This window comes from Agelaius phoeniceus, chromosome 5 (assembly GCF_051311805.1).
Source record: "Agelaius phoeniceus isolate bAgePho1 chromosome 5, bAgePho1.hap1, whole genome shotgun sequence".
NCBI classification, from domain to species: domain Eukaryota; kingdom Metazoa; phylum Chordata; class Aves; order Passeriformes; family Icteridae; genus Agelaius; species Agelaius phoeniceus.
In genome coordinates, this window is record NC_135269.1 from 36,538,307 (window position 1) to 36,555,105 (window position 16,799).

At 42.1% G+C, this 16,799-nt stretch overlaps 2 protein-coding genes across 3 annotated transcripts in view; both read left to right on the forward strand.

The window, feature by feature from the left end:
* Positions 1–3,820, forward strand: part of NAP1L1 (nucleosome assembly protein 1 like 1) — a 29,146-nt gene extending 25,326 nt beyond the window's left edge. For both annotated transcript variants that reach the window (XM_054631554.2, XM_054631553.2), the window contains one exon: positions 1,057–3,820. In XM_054631554.2, the coding sequence (XP_054487529.1) occupies positions 1,057–1,092 (36 nt within the window). In that variant the 3' untranslated portion in view covers positions 1,093–3,820. The remainder of the gene's footprint in view (positions 1–1,056) is intronic.
* A 4,915-nt stretch (positions 3,821–8,735) lies between these two features.
* Positions 8,736–13,173, forward strand: PHLDA1 (pleckstrin homology like domain family A member 1). The gene is made up of 2 exons (XM_054632342.2): positions 8,736–9,342; positions 9,450–13,173. The coding sequence occupies exon 1, from the start codon at positions 8,879–8,881 to the stop codon at positions 9,335–9,337; it is 459 nt and encodes a 152-aa protein (XP_054488317.1). The 5' UTR covers positions 8,736–8,878; the 3' UTR covers positions 9,338–9,342; positions 9,450–13,173.
* Positions 13,174–16,799: the final 3,626 nt, after the last annotated feature.

Genomic DNA, 16,799 nt, shown 5'->3' on the forward strand with positions numbered 1-16,799 from the left:
AGTGCTCCAAAATGCCTGCTGTTAAAAGGGCTTGTCATTTCAAATGGGTGTTTTTTCAGTAGGAATGGCTTGAGCTGCTATCAAAGTACTGTTGAGAAAATTACATTAATCTTAGCATTGTACATAGAAAGGCAGGGTACAAACTTGTGATCAAAATGTACAGCCATCTTGGTGATGTTTGATCTGCTATAGTGTATTCAAATTGGTTCCTGTCAAGAAAGTTTTGAAATCCAAATGAAACAGCTGCAAGTTGGACTTATTTCCACCATTTCAGATTGCTTTTCTCAGTGAAACAGAACTGAGAAAGGGCTAGACTAGGCTCAGAGGGCTGCTCAAAGGCTAGAGATAGTAGTGGTGCTATAGTGGTGTACCAGCTGATCTCAGGCTGTAAGCCAGCTGAATTTATTGAGGCACTGTGCTCCTAGAGTAGCTATCCAGACCAAGGAAGGTGGTGGAGTAAAACCTGCAACTGAACTCTGCCCCTCCTGAAAACTTTCTTGAATTCCCATATTACTGTGACATATTAATGGCTGTTTCACGAACAGAAGAAGTTTTCCATGTTAGAATTTTTTAACTGGAATTTATTGCAAAAGATGCTTCCAGAGCATTAGGAATTGTGATTTGGCATTTCATTGCATTGCTGTACCGTGTCTTCTGGCAGAAGGCCATGCTCTTGTTACCACCCATAGGAAGTTTATTTTGTCTCAAACTGTGAAGAGGGCCTGCATGCTTCTTCTGAGCTTGGTTGTTTGTTACTGCACCTCACTCTTCTCCTTTTTCCAGTTACAGTGTCTTTTAGAGTACTTCACCACACTTAGTTCTGAAGAGGTTTTTATTCTGGACTGTATCCTGATGTGCCAACAAAGCCAAAATAAATGCAGTGTGGATATTGCTGCATCCAATGACAGTAGTGTTGCAAGTGGTAGACAATTAATGCAAGGGATAAGATGGAAGAACTTTGGAAGAATATTGCAGCTTGAGAAAGCATGCTTAGCAATATTGATAGTTCTTCTTAAATACTGTTTCTCTAAACTGTATTTCCTTTTTTTTCAACAGAAGGATCAAAACCCAGCAGAATGCAAGCAGCAGTGAAGCAGTGTGTCTGTGGCCTTGAGGATTACCTGCACTGTAATAGCCTAAACACAACTATTAGTTACTTACAGCCTTATGTTTTGTATCTTGGTAGAATTAAGTAACCAATTTGTTAAAAAAAGAAATTGAACACTTAAGAACCAGTTTAAAATGTAGGTTCAATCTACCTAGCATTTTAACAGTATAATTTTCTGCCAATATGTAGAATGCAGTAAATGCCCTAAAGCATGAATGTTAATTCATTGCTACATAGTTTGGTTCTTGTGAAGTCTTTGTCATGTAGCTATTAGACTGCAGCTGTGAAGATGATCAGAACTGTTAACTGAGACCAATATTTGTTTAGAGAAAACTCTCTCCTGAAGAACCAACCAAAGTATTTTTTCAGCCCAGTAGTCTGAACGGGTTTAAGTCTGCTTGCACTAGCTGTGCCTTCATTACTTTGTTATAGAAATGGCAGTGACTTGTACTAATGAAGATGATGATGCATTTTGAATTTGACTACTTGAGAGGACTAGTATAACTTGTTTAATTTCCTAATGAGACCACATTAAACATTCATAACTGTCAGCTTGTTTATGCTATGGGTTTTGTATTTTATGTGACATAGTGATCTACAAAAGAAACCTAGTCATCATATTAAGGTTATTGTTTACCACAGGGGTGTGAATAAAACCTAGTATTTTCAGAAGCTAGTCTTGTTTTATTACTTGTGTATCTGCATGTGTAAACTGGTAATGCATATCTTACATGCTGCAGTTCATGTTTTACTAGAAAAAAAAGCTGATAATTACTGAAAAGTAAATTATATAGCATTTGAAAAACAAACACAATAGTTTGGAAAGTTGGATCCATACTTTGCACTTGCAGTGTGATACTTGTGAATCTGAGCTCAATGTTTCAGTGATTGGTCCACACTGCCATTTTAGAGAAGACAAGTTCTTAGAAGTGGGGCTAGATCTGATAAAGGACTTCAGTGTTGCTGTGCCTGACCCTAAGGCATTGCCTATTAGTATGAAATCTGGAGTGAAGTGCCTTGGATTTTCAGTCTGTGTAGATGGAGCTAGGTGGTCCTGAGCAAAGCATGCCCTGCAGTCAAAGGGAGTGCTGGCAACACATGGCTGTATTCTAGTTTGTCCTCACTGTATCAAACATCTGTGAGGAAACCAACCCAAAGAAATTCTGCTTTCTTCACCCTATGTTCTGTTCACTGTGCTTGTGTTTGCACATTCTGGTTCATACTTTGTCCATATTGGATATTTTTGTCAGTTGAAACACATGGCCTAGAAGATCTTTCTCATCTCATTCTTACCTTGCCTCTAGCCTAGCAGCAGAGGTGCTTGATGAGATGTGTATTTAAACATACTGAGCTGAAAGAGGCTGTGAACTGATGTATTCTGAGTTTTTCCAGTCTGTAGCATGCTAGTATAGTCCATGCTGTCTTGTCCTTCACACAACTAAATATGTATTCTAATCTTCTAAGCAAGTAGATAGCTTTTTCAGGGATGGAATAGTCCTTGTAGTGTTGGAAATTGATCTATTTCTGCAGTAGCTACTGGTTTTTTGTGCCACTTACACACTTAGCCATAAAGGTTTTAAAAGAGCAGGGCAAGGAGGAGGCAATGACCACGTGAGGATAGGGCTGATGGAAGAGTTTCTGTAGCATGTCTCTTCCCTGGAGGGTAAGTAATACAGAATGAAGCTTATCCCAAGTGCCCTTCTAAATCCTCAGCCCCCCTCAAGAAGATGTGGGTCTAGTGTCCTCTGAGTAAAACGTTTTAGCTTTGTTACTGATTTTTCTTTTTTAATTCCTTGAAGGCCTAAATACCACATTGCTTCATGTCAGAATCCCTGTCAGGCTTCTCCTCTCCAGGTATCTGTGGATTTGGGAGGAGCTCATTATTTATAGCTGTATGTAAAGCAGGACCATTGAAGCTGTGATCTTAGGTGTTTTTTAGGTAACACAGATCATAGCATAGAAAAAGCAGTTATGAAAGGTTAACAAATACTCTCAGTGGCTATGTGTTAAAGTAGATATGGTTGTGTTTTTTGTGGTATCAGAATATGCTTATGCTTATCCTTTATCCCTTACCCTGCCAGGTGTTTGGGTTTCACATGGTCTCTTTTCTAAACATCTCCCAAGATTAGGTTTAAACTTGAGGACATGTAGAGACCAAACTGTGATAGTATGTTCTGAGCTTGAGAAGTCATTAAGATGGGGCTTTGGAGTTCATACATCTGGATATGTGAAGTCTCTGAAGTCCTTACTTAGATCTAGCCCATTTTTGCTAACAGCATCTGGTAACTGTATTTTTAAAAGAAAATGAACTGTTAGAAGTTGTAAGTTTCAAAATTCACTACTTAACAAATTTGGCTTGCTTTTTGATTACTTTCTCATTTAACACCTTCATAACATACAATGGGATACAATATTTGAAAAGGGGAGTTGTTAGATGCACACCTGCAGCCTGCAAGATCCAGGGTCATGAATACATCGTATTGACAGATTTTGGTAAGCTTCTCTCCAGATTGACATGCTAGTTCTAAATCAGCAGTTCTTGTGCTCTCCAGACTGCAGCAAAAAGAAGAATATAAATGAGGTGCCAGTTCTTATGGCATTGGTTAAATTAAAACTGTTCTGGTGCTTACTGTAGTTTTGTTATTAATGACACTCTTGTTTAGCAGTTCTGAAAGGCAGTATGTAGCAGGAACATTAAACTTTCAACATTGATTGGAGTGTTGTGACTCATTCTTTTCACTTTTCATTTATACCAGGTGTAGAGAATCTCCTCCTTTAATATTTGAGGAGGGTAAGTTACCTTGTTAACAGGGTCTGGCTGGGAAAATGTGTCACTGAAATAGAAACTGCTGCCTTTAGCAGCAGTTGCAGAAATGCACCATAATTTAACAGCTGTGTAAATAGTGTCTTGTGTCCAGTTTTGTTTGCTGCATTGAAGGGAGAATTATTTTTGGGGGAAAAGTGGGAGGTGGCTGAGGAAAGAGGAGAGAATTAAGTGAGACTTTGAATGACAGGGAAGGGGTTTCGGGGCTTATGCTTGATGGAGAGGGAAGCTTCTTTGCAATTCTTTCATAATTGCTTTTAGCAATCTAGATTAGATTAGAACTGAAGAGTTTGCCTGTTTGATACAACTTTGTTCATGTTAAAAAAAGTAAAAAAATACAGCATCCTCAAATAAAGGAGCCCAGATTTAAGCTTAGCATTCCAAAGTTTTACTTTTTGGAGTTAGAAGTGTTAAAAGTTTACTTTTTGGTGCAGTTAGAAGTGTTACCTTGGATTATTTGAACACTGGGCATAGCAACACTGCTTACCAGTGTCTCCTAGCTTCATAAGCTTAGATGCTCTTCTGGGTTATTGAGATTGATTTTCCTGAAACTAATAGCTGATACTGTAATTGTGACATGTTTTGCTTTTTAAGTGGAAAAAGCAGAATGTAGAAAAGTGGAGAGAATTAATGTGTTCACCTTCAAGCTGGTACTCAAAACTTTCGCTGTGTTTCAAGGCCCATTGTTGTCAACCTGATTTGAAAATTGATAGGAAACTTATATGCAGATGAATGATTGACCTTTCTGCTAAAGGTTTCCTATTTCCAAAGGTGTCTACGCAGCAGTTGTTTACCAAATGCTGCCTTTTGGGCAGAGGATTGTGCTGTGACACTCTCAGCAGCTTAAGGAAGCAAAATACTACACCCTTCAGTACAAAATGGACAGCCAGATAATGAAAGCATGAACAGCCTTGATGGTCTGCTAGGCTGGGTCCAGAGCCACATGGATGTTGGAGTAGGTAGACTCAGCTCTACAGTGCTTTCTCCTTTTTTCTGTACAGATTTGTTCTACTCTAATCCAAGACTTACAGGTCAGAGAAGTTGTTGCAGTCACATCTCCATTTTCATTTCTTAATAGCTGCTCAGTAACCTGTTTGAGGTTCCCCACAAGATGTCAAGAGGATGTTGAGATAATTGACTTTTAATTGGTAATGCTTGCCTAAATTGAGCATAAATTATCTACTGAAAATATTAAAGTCTTACTTCTATACAATAACAAGAGGAGGTAGAAGTTTGTCCACGTGGCATTTATCTCATTGCTCTTAAAATCCCCTTGTCAGACCTTTGCTCAGGCCTGGTAGTGTTCCACGTGTGCTCTGCATCTCAGCTTTTGTAGGAAAATCTGAGTGAGTAAAGCAGACAAGACAGGATACACCAGGTACAGATAAGCTGTTTATTCCATATTTTTCTGTGCCTGTGTACCCCAGGGACAGGCACACAAGGTTTGAGAGGCTATGGCAGAAGGGCTCTTGTGTTCTCAGGTGTCTGACTAAAGCCTGTGAATTGTCAACACAAGTTGGCTCTGCAGCTGCAGGAGGGGCTTGAGTCCTGAACTTTCTCTTATGAGCTTTGCTTCTGTGTGCTCAAGTGTTGGCAAGTAATTGCTCAAATTTACATTTGCCCTGTAGTGGAGAAACTGTTCTGAACTCATAGGTGTTTTACTGCAGTGGTCAAATCTGAGAACCTTAAAAGCTCCTTTACAGCCTAGTTTTTCTCTACGATGTGTGAGCTTAAGTTGGAATATTTTTGGAAAACCACTTCCTTGGAAGTGCAAAGGACTTTGAAAAAGCCAGGCTGGAGAAGCTGCTATGCCAATAGCTGGTGAATTGCCTACAGTTTATTTGGTACTGCCAGGGGTTTTAGGGAATGCTAAGGCCTGGCGCCGTGTGGTTGGTAGTTATGGTAAATGTTTCACTACTGTTTGATTTACTGAGGGGTATATACAGGTATCTGTGAGATGGAGTTGCTGACAATAAAAATCTGCACCCAAGGTCACATTTTCAGACTGTAGTGTTTCGGGTTTGACAGTAGGAGGCATCTTCACATCAGCTATTTCTGGAATGGCTGCAGAACCTGCCTAGTATTTACTTCAATACTAGATAGCAGATGTGAAGCATTTTATATAAATGCAGTGGTTTAAATATGTATTTCCAGAAAAGTAAAGTAAAATCTCAGTGTGATACTGTAGTGTGCCTAACTGTTGAATGTGGTTTGTCAAAATAGTAATTTAAGAAACATTTGCCGAAGTTCAGTTTTGACTTGCATCTAGGAAAACGAAGTTTGTTATCCTTTACTGGCAAATTGTGCACGATATTTTGTTCTTTTATCATGGAACTATCAGTATTTCATCTTGCACTAGTCTTGTAGCTTTTGACTGATCTGGATTTTTTGGTCAAACATAGTGTGTTTTAAATGGCTGTTAATATTTGTTGGCTTATAGAGTACAAATCTAAATGGATGTTTTGCGTGTTTGCTTCTGACCACATGCTTAGGTGAATTTCACCAGGAATAAAGAGTGCTGTGAGTCTGTATATTAGAGTATGTCCATCAGTGTTTGGAGTTGGGTTCAAAATCTGACATTCAATGCTTTGTCATGGAAAGGCAAAATAGAATGAATTTAGTCTCTTTCTCCTGTATGTTTGATGAAAATATTTGGCCTTCCACACTAGTCTCTATTTTTTCATATGATTAATTGCAGTTTACTGTCAGTACTGAGAACAAGAGAAAAAACTCACCTTAAATGATACAGATACGGGTTGTGTGTTGATGTCCTTAAGTGTTACAGTGCAGTGTTGTGGGGTGGGGAGAGGGTTTTTGAGTGCTGTTACAGTGTAACATGGTACTCTCAAATCAAATGTGAGTTTCCTCACTACTGGTTAGTGCATTTACCTGGAATCAAATGGCTGTTTGCTTACAGCAGTGGAGCAGCAACCAAAACTGAACAGGTGAATTGTTAGAAATTGGTCTTCTGTAGGTTTAGCCTAGTGTCCTATGACTTACATAAACTCAGTATTTTATTAAGTTGGTTTATATAGGTGAATCCATTTTAACCAGTTTGCTTCGGTAGGAGAGTTTCAAAATTGTGTGTTACATGAGCAGAGACCTCATCAGGAGCAAAGAAATCAGTGCAAAACACAAGTGAAAAGGCAGGAATTCTCTTATGCTGCTCAAGCTGTTTTTGAGACACCTTATATTTGCACAATCAGCTGGAGACACAGATATTTGTGCAAGGAATTTAGGTTCAAATGGCAGTGAACTGCTGGTGGAGGCAATTGGTGAATGGTATTCAGATCTTTTGAAAATTAGCACGTGTCTCTGTTAAAATAGGCATAAAATGGTTGTGAGAATGAACTGTATCTTACAGTCTACCCATCCAGCTCTGAGGAGAAGGGACTATTCTTTATATAAATGGATGGTTTAGGATATTGATTTCCTTTTCCACCTAATTTATGGCTAGTCAAGTTGCCTTTGTTACTGAGTGTTTTCTACTTACCTCGAAAAGGGTAAACCAGCTAAATTTTAATTGCTTTTATTGCCTTAAATTGTTTACCCCTCAGCAATTTATCAAAATTACCTTTGAACTTCAAGAGGAAAAGATTATAAGAGGAAATCCTTTTTAAAATGTTATCAGAGATAAACTCCATTGACGCTCTCATCATTCTTTATTTTTTTTCTCTAATCTGTTAGAACACAGCACATGCTGCTGCACGATCTGCTTCCTAGCTGCCAAGATTGATGTGAGGAGAGGTTTTTTATGGCCATGATAGATGTATGTTTAAAAACAGTGCTCTCAGACATAGTATGAAACTTCTAGCATTCAGTTTACATTGGCCTTGTCAGCCAAATTAAGCTATGTGGGATTTTGATTTACATCTAATACATCAGAGGATTAAGAATGAAATAGTTTCATATTAACCTTAGGTCACTTTACTTTTCTACTCATTTATTCAAAAGCTAACCTCGGGGGATAATCCAAAAAAAGCAGAGTGATAAAAATGCTCCTAGCTGCTTGCCAGTTTGATTTTGTTTGGTTGGTTTATTTTTTCCCCAAGTCTGCTTTTGCAATTTCCATGTACTGAGGTCCTGCTGTTTCCTTAGGGCAGTGCTACAGATGTCTTTCTTTAGACATTATTCAAACTGCTGCAGAAAGTAAAGATTTATTTTATATATACAGTTGAAGCTGCTTCTCCCCAGGCCAGGGTAGGAATCAAGCTCTTGTACCGGTTCTTTCAGGCTTTCTTTTGTTTAATGGGGCCATGATCGCTTAAATATCAGGGTTCCGCTGGAAACTGGCACTCTTTTACTGGGCTTGAATCGAAAGCATGCAGAAGCGGGCCCTTTACTGCTCTTGCCCAAGGAGGCAGGATGAGGAACTGCATTTCAACTAAATAGTGCGGGAACACCCCGAGGAAGGCAAAGGAGCACTTTCGGGCATTTGCCGTGTCCTGGTACTGTCCGTGTATCATTCTACACTGGTTAGCTAGGGCGGGGAGCCCCTTCCCTCCGCAGCCGTGCTGTGCCGTAGCCTGGGGCGCGGGGCGGGGAGCCGGGCCGGGCTCGCTGCCGCGGGGAGCGCAGCCCCCGCCCCGCCCGGCGGGCGGCCCCGCCGCGCCTCCGGCTCCGCTGCTCTCACCGCGCTGGGCTTCCCCGCGGCCGGCGGGCGGGAGGAGCCGCTGTTTCCGCTGGGTGTCACTCTGGGGTGGGAGAGGCGCATTCAAAAGCGGGAGGGGAGGGAAAAGCCCGCCGACAACCCCGGCCGCCCGCACCGGCAGCGCCCGCCGCTCGCCACGCCGCAGCACGGGCGGCAGCCGCTCCGCTTCCTGCGGGCCGGGGCGCTCCCGGCCCTCCGCATCGGAGCCGGCGCCCGGCGGAGAGTGCTCGGCTGGTGCCGCCTGCGCCCCGAGCCCAGCCCCTGCGGGCGGAGGCCGTCTAACCCTTCCAAAAGGATGCTGGAGAGCGGCTGTAAGGCGGTGAAGGAGGGCATGCTGGAGAAGAGGAGCGACGGGCTGCTGCAGCTCTGGAAGAAGAAGCGCTGTATCCTCACCGAGGAGGGGCTGCTCCTCATCCCTCCCAAGCACCCCCCGCCGCCGCAGCAGCAGCAGCAGCCGGCGCCGCCGGCCGAGCCGGCGGCCAAGATCAAGGAGCTTCACTTCTCCAACATGAAGACGGTGGACTGCGTGGAGCGGAAGGGCAAGTACGTGTACTTCACGGTGGTGATGGCCGAGGGGAAGGAGATCGACTTTCGGTGCGCACAGGAGCAGGGCTGGAACGCGGCGATCACGCTGCAGATGGTGCAGTACAAGAACCGCCAGGCCATCCTGGCCGTGCGCTCCACCCGGCAGAAGCAGCAGCACCTGGCAGCGCCCCACGGGTCGCGGCTCCGCGGCGCCTCCAACTCCGCCTAGCGCAGGTACGGACCCGGCTCCGCGCCCGCCGCTCCGGCACCGCGGGGCTGCCCGCCCCGGCCGCCGCCTCTTCGCCTGACGGGTGCCCTGTGTGCTCTCTGTCTCACTGCAGGTCACGGTCACGGAGCGCTTCCGAGAAGAGGGACAGAGCGCGTTCGTGGCGGACCTGCTCCAGGGGCTCAGAAACTGGGCAAACGCCGGAGGTGCGGGCAGACCGGAGAGAAGCGGCTCAAGAGCCCGAACCTCAGCCAGCTGCTGCTGCTGCTTTGCCGCCCTCGGTGCCGAGAAGCATTTCAAATCCATTGTTTATGAACCTTGGAAAGGATCCTTTGGTGCGATGGGACTTCTAGGAGACATGATGTACTGTAACTTTATTTTAATGTATTTTATTTTATTTATTAGCGTTGTTTTCTTTTGGTTTTGTTTTCCTTTATTTTTTTTAAGCCTTATTTGCAAGACATTTCTGAATGTAGGCCGTATCAAAAAAGTAAAGGAAAAAAACAATATGCATGTTAGCTCCCTGAAAGAATGGAGAAGTTCTGGGTACTTTGTGTGCAATTTGACAAAAAAGTTATTAATTTTTTACCCAAAATACACCATATTCCACCAGCATGGAAAATATGATGTGTGTTTCAAAATTTGGCTGAAACCTGTACTGCATATGAAACCTATTTTCTCTAATGAGAACAATTATAGGCTGGGGCTTAATTGATTTTTTTTTTTTTTTAAATATTAAACGTGGTGGAAGATGATAAAAAGTTATTCATGCCTGGCTATTCAAAAAAGCGATGTCGCTTGTCATTCTGGGATTGAAACCAACCTGTTTAGTGTATGAGCGGAAGGAATCTGACCAACTTCTTTTGTGCTACAGGAATCTGAGTTGGACTCCAGCTATCTGTGTGGTGTGCTTGCTCCTAGGCTGGTGGGCCAGGGCTGGGAAGTGTTCATGAACGTTTCTTAGCTTCCAAGTTCAGGGCTCCCTCTGCACGCTCAGTTTTCAAGTGATCTGGACTCTCAACCTGTGTTGCATTTTCATGGCGGTTTTTTAATGTCTTGCATTAAAGCAGTCTGTAGTTTAAAATTTTATGTATGTTTTAGCGTGCAAATGGATTATTTTGGTCACAGTTTTTATAAGCTGAAAGTTGCTCTCTAGCTGAGATGAACTAGATTAATTTTGGTGTTTAGCACTGTCAGATGTTGAGAGAGGCGTGCCATCTTGCCTCTAAAAACGTTGATGAAGCCATGAAGTTGGAAAACAAAGGGCTAATTGCACAGCTGGTGTGTGTTTCTCTGCCTCTTAGAAGTCAGTGGGAGTTGGGCTGCCGATGCTGGCGGGAGCGGGTCGGAGCTCCTTGCCCGGTGCAGAGGCACAGTCGGGCATGGGCAGTGAGCTTTCTAGGACAGGGCCCTTCTGGCGGTGGCTGCTTCACCTTGGGTGCTGCTACCGCCCAGGTTCTCGGGTTTAAATGAAAGGGGGAAGCTGCAAGTGGGACAGAGCAGTGTGGCCCGTTATCTCTGGTCCAAGGTAAAATGTCAAAGCCGTGGAGATATTTATTTTAGCTAGTGTGGTGAGGAAAATGGCTTTTAGCCCCTTTACAATTTACATTAATATAAACAAAATCTTTTAAAGCTACACATCCAAGGCTTTTTGTGTAAATGAGGTGTAATTTGACAGCAAAAGCCTTACATTCTCGGTGCAAGCTTATTTCTGTAAGTGTTTAAAGCAGAAAGCTGAAGTGATACTCAAAGGGAGATTTTAGAATTCACTGCAGTGTCCGTCGGTCCCTTCCTCTGCACTCTAAGATCAAGTTCAGTCCTGTAAGGAGTAAATTGAGGTCTGTGTTAGCTCTCATCTTTTGTTCCTTCCCCCAGGTGTCAGAGTCACAGATCTAGACAAGGAAAGCATGGTATGGTGCAGATCAAAGCCCCAACAATCCTCTGTAGTTACTCCTGAGCGCTTCTTTTTGACCTGGTCCTCGCCAGGGCTGCGTGGTGAACTTGGGGTGGTGGATTACAGCTGTCCTAACTAACAAAGTCACTGTTTGGCCATTAATTGAAATCTGAAGGTGCCCCGCATCTTCTAGGATTAGGTTCGCTGGCTTGGCAATCATAACACTGAATTTCCACTTTTCTGTACATCTGCCATGATCATTCTGCTAATGCTTGGACGTTAGAGCTGCAAGGGGATTCTCTAATGAGCTAGTCAAAGACTCACAAAATAGACTGTAATTTGGCTCCTCTCTTTAGAGTGATTAACTACAGTTTACTGAGAAACTAATCCACCTTTCCAGGTATACAGATGTAATGCTGATCTCACTACTAAAATACATTTTAGCCTACTGAAGGATAAATGTAACTGATGAGAATTAATTCCTATTTGATCAGAGACACATGTATTTCTCTGAGAGGCAGTTATTCTTGTCCTCGGTGGATGCAAGCCTCTATACGCCACAAAAGTCTGTGGATGTAGTCTAAAGCTGAAATTTTACTGTTCTTCTGGAAGTACTTGTACTTTGAAAGCTAAAGATGATCATTTTAGTGAGAAAATTAATATGAAGGTATGAGGAAACTACGTTCATTTCAAATTTGCTAATTTTCACTGGTTCAAGGTCAATACCCCACTTTTATGTTTCTTGTTTTAAGTTGGTCTAAAAAACCTTTTGCTCCGATGTAGTTCAACAAACTTTTGTTGCTTGTCATTACCTGCTGTGTTACCTGTTTAGAAATTTTGGTGTCAGCCAGTCTCCTAGTGTGAGAGGTGGTCACATCACAAAATCTACCTTGAATACCTCCAGCCTGAGTGGGTGGGATGGGTGTAAGGATCAAACTTTTCCCTCGTGTCTCCGAACTGTCTCCTGGAAACTGAATGGGAACAAATTGGCTGGGGTCCCCTGGGGACAGTTGGACCATGTGGCTCATGCCCTGTCAGTATAAATAAGGCTAAATTGTCTGATGGGGACAGTCTGACAACTTTCTCACGCTCAGAATTCCATGGTGTGTGGGTTTTTTGTTTGTTTTGTTTTTTTTTTTTTTTTTTTTGGTTTTGTTTTGTTTTGTTGTTTTGTTTCAGTTTACTTTTTTTTTCCTTGACTGATAGTAATTTTAGACCAAGAAATTGTTTGATGTTATAAGAGGTACTTCTGGGGTTTTTTTCATCTTGCCCCTCTATTACTACATAGTCTTCATTTGAACATCTGGATTTAATATTGTCTGTTACTGCATTGTAAGCAATGGCTATGAAAACAGGTTCAGCACATCATGCTCCATCTTATTGGAGCTTTGCAGATAAATAAATTAAGTTGTCCTTCCTCTTCCAAAAAAAAAAACCCTGAAAAGAAATCTGATAGCACATGACTGAAGTAAATTCATTACAGAATAAACAAAAATGCTGATAAAACACACACAGGCAAATTCTTGATATAGATAGCGAAAGTGGGGACAGTATTCATAAAAAGGTTAAAATTACTTGTTGCAATTAAAAAAAAAGTAATCAAGGGGCAGATTTAGTAAGAAAATCCAAGCTGTGGTGACCAAGACAATTTAGGAACTGGGGGAAAAAGGAAGATCAAGTGGATGCTTTTTCTGTGACATCCTGAATTAATTCCTCTTTTTTAAGGTTCATGATATTCAGATGCCAGCTTCTGAATTATAGCTGCAGTGATGTATGAAATGTTTTCTTGCATATCCTCTTGTGAGCAGAAATACCAGTGTCGTCAAAAAAAATTTGTGTGTAAATATGACTCATAAATGATTTCTGAGAGATGTGATTTATTTTTCATATTTTTCAAGATACATTCCATTTCAAATAAAGAGGTATCTATTGAAAGAGGTCTCAATATGTTGGAAGAATGGTTGTTTGGTGGGCTATTTGTGATGATTAAAGCCTGGTCTAAGCTTTTCCAATGTATTAAGCTCAATCTAAGAGCTGAAGAGGAACACTTTGAACCTGGGTAGGTACTCTCTGAAGACCCACTCAGATGCTCCAATTAATCTTTATATATATAGCACCATTATGAGATTCAGAGTCCTCAGTTTTGCTTCTTGCAGTGTGTGATGTGTGAGCACCCACACCAAGTGTAGCTGATTTCTGTAACAGTGTCACAAATCATGTACAGCAGGTCTTTGGGGCACAGAATTCAGGCTCATCACTGTTACCTGTAAATGCCTTGCTCTGTGTGACATTAGGAGGCATTAAATGAGCCTTGTTTCTCTTTTTCATAGATCTTAAACACTATGATTGAATTTCAAGTAACCTGAAATTAATCCAGGAAAAAACCACTTCCACCATCTGGCATAAACTGCGACCTGTTCTTTTCTAGCTTCATGGGAAAAGAAATTAGGTGTAACAAGAAAAATGTGCTGCTTTGGGCTCTCTGTAGTGCTGCAGCTGCTCAGATGTCTTGGACTGCCCTGATATGTATTGGTATGGCAGCAGGTCCTCATTTCCAAGCATCTGCTGAAAGTGTATTACTTTCAGGGACACAGGGTGCATTGACCTAGACATGTTGTTGCTGCTTGCCTTCACTGGGGAGATGTCAGTAACCTCTATCATAAGAAAGCCTTTATTGTAACAAGTACAAGTCCTCTTTTCAATAGCAAACACCCCAAAATATAGGCATTTGAACTTAATATTGATATGCAAATTATAGCTTAAAGATCTGACCTCTGACAAGCGCTGGTGCTCAGCAGCTTTGAAAAGTCAGTTAAGCATCTCTAAATTTATTATCTATTCAAGGACCCACTGTTCCTTACAGCTGTTGCAGGTATCCCTTATAAGCTTTTAATAGCAGTAAGTGTCTTTGTAAGGACATAAATATAGTACAAGAGCTTTATAACTGGTGGTTGTTTCTGCTCCAGCACCAGTAGTGATATCTTCACAAAAGTGCATCAATACATGCTTCTCTGCTTTAACTTTTGATTAAGAGGATGTGAAATAAGAGTGCTTATGTTTTTATGGTCCATATGAAATGGTCCTAGAAAATAGGCCATTATTTTCCTAACAGGGGATGTTGTCTTACTAGCATTTTCTCTTAAGTTTTCTCTCATCTGAAGTACAATGTGGAGTACAGAGAGATAATCTGGATCTTATTCAAAGTTCATTGAAATCAACCAGAATTTTTCCAGACTGGGACAGATGTTGGCCTTTTCCACAAATGGTGGCTGCTTCTCTTTCGATTTAGAAACCCCAGAAGCAAGACCTTTGCCCATGATCTGTGTCAGTATTGATGGTGTGTGATTAGGGTAACACTGACATTCTGTCCTTTCATATTTCCCAATTAAATGATGGGGAGAGGAAGATGAAATAATGCCTATGCTTTTTGAGCAAAACAAAATACAAAAGAAGACCAATCTAAATGTGTGTGTGTCCTCCTTCCCGCAGATGAAATCTAGACCAGAATGCAATTTCACTGAATTCACAGCACACCTCAAACTGAACAATTTTCTTTGTAATTGAACACAAACCAGAATTCAATGAAAGCCTTCACTCCTCTGAGTGCTTGTTTCTATCAGGAACAACTCAGTCCTTTTTAGAAAGTGCCAAATTACTTCCACACCTATCCATATTTTTTTAAAATAAAATCAACCATCATAAAGACTTTCAGCTTCAGTGTTTTATAAATTTGAAATAAGTGTTAAAAAAATAAAAGTTATGAACAGTGCCATGGGTGTTTGTTATGTTATTTTTTTGTCTTTCTAGTGTGGGATTTTTGATGTGTAAGGTAAGGACCCTGGTACACACTTCTCATAGTGTTGCTTTGTGCCTTCTGTGCTGAAGATGAGCAGAGGTGCCTTTGGGCCTGCTAAGAGCTGAACATCCTCAAGGTGTCCTGGCTCCCAAAGGAGCTGGGAGCTGCTTGGGACCTCAGCATGAGGCTCAATTACTTGTGGAGTCTTGGCCTTATGGTACACACAGAATTTACAAGGAAAGGGACATCAGCTCCTCTATGAAGCACTGGGAAGTGAGGCTGTACTGCCAGCTGGTGTCTGCATGAATCTTGTGCTCTGCCTCAAAAGCCTGGTTGGATTGCAGTACCTACAAATTTTCCTCAGGAGACTTGTAGAAAAAGCCAGCGGTGAGGTTTCTGTGCTTAAGTGCTTGGATTTTTTTTTTGGTGTTGTTTAGGCTTTTAGAAAAACATCAAGGCAGAGATATGTATCCCAGTAGAGGCTCATCACAGGAAATTTAAATTAGCCACTCTTGCAGCCTTTCCTGGGCTTCTCTTAGATGTCTCTGGCTATGCCAGCCACCAGTGCTGGGGAAATGATTGTTTGAATGGGGGTTAGATTTACCTTTTGTGTTGTATTGTGCTATGACCACAGTGGATTTCACATAAACAAAATTTCTAATGACCCTGCTTCCTAATCTTTGCCTTGCAATGGTTTGTGAGCAGCCGTAGTAGATTAACTGAGCCAGAAAATATGTATAGAATGACTAACCATTACAATGGAGGATACAGCCCTCTGTGGTCAGCAGAATATTTCAATTGAGACAATTTACCCCATGTTTTGTAAGGCTTCCAGTGAGATGAAGAAATCACTGCTTTTGTTTTTAAGATCTTGTCTGTGTTTTGTAAATATTTCTGATATTTATGACTGTACATATGGCTTCAATTGTAACTTAGGCTCAAGAGCTGGGTTGTATACAATCTAGGAGGAGATTATTTCATTATTGTTCATTTTTGTCAGGTTTTGAGGCTCAGGCTTCAGGACTTTTGTACCTACTGTCATTTACAAAGGTAAAAGTATAGCAGTGAACCTGCAGCTCAGAGAACACATATGGCCTGTGCTTGGCTTGGGTGCCAGAGCCAGGGTCCTTTGAGGGAATAGCTCTCCATGTTGCTGTGTGCCTTGGAGCTGGGCCTGGGATGATAATTCTCTGTGCCAGCGATAGCACCTCTCTGCAAGGCTCTCAGCCCACTTGTATATCATATCTCTGTTTTGGAGAAGAGGAAACTCGGGACCAGAGAGCCCATGCTGCCTGCCCAAGGTCATGCCTTGGGAGCCAGAGAGCAGTGTTCCATCCATAGCCAGGCTCCCTGGCGCTGTTGAGAAGAGCTGCCTCTCACAGCAGAGCCTGCTTCATTTCCTGTGCTTGGTAGAGACCTTCCTTACAATCACCTGCACGTGCAGTGTCCAGTCCCCCTGCCAGTGCTATGGCTCCTTGGATGGAGCCCTAAATGGGTGACTGCCTTGCCATCTAGGTTCCAGCCTTAAAGATGCATTGTATTGCAGTTACTTGCTCCTTGGAGACAAGAGCAAGGCAGAAACACTTGGGATTTAGCAGAGTCCTGGATGACTTCAGATTATTAAATCAGCTTCTGGCTATTCCCAGCACTGGGCATTGTGCAAACGGTGTACTGGGGATCTGTGAGTTGTTCCCTATTTCCTGAGGGATTAAGCTCCTCTATTTACTGTGGATTACAAGGACAAAGAGAGGTTATCAGCTCCATAATAACTTGAA

Bases quoted from the DNA above. Each gene is read 5' to 3' on its own strand.
- PHLDA1 (XM_054632342.2), top strand. From the start codon at position 8,879: ATGCTGGAGAGCGGCTGTAAGGCGGTGAAGGAGGGCATGCTGGAGAAG.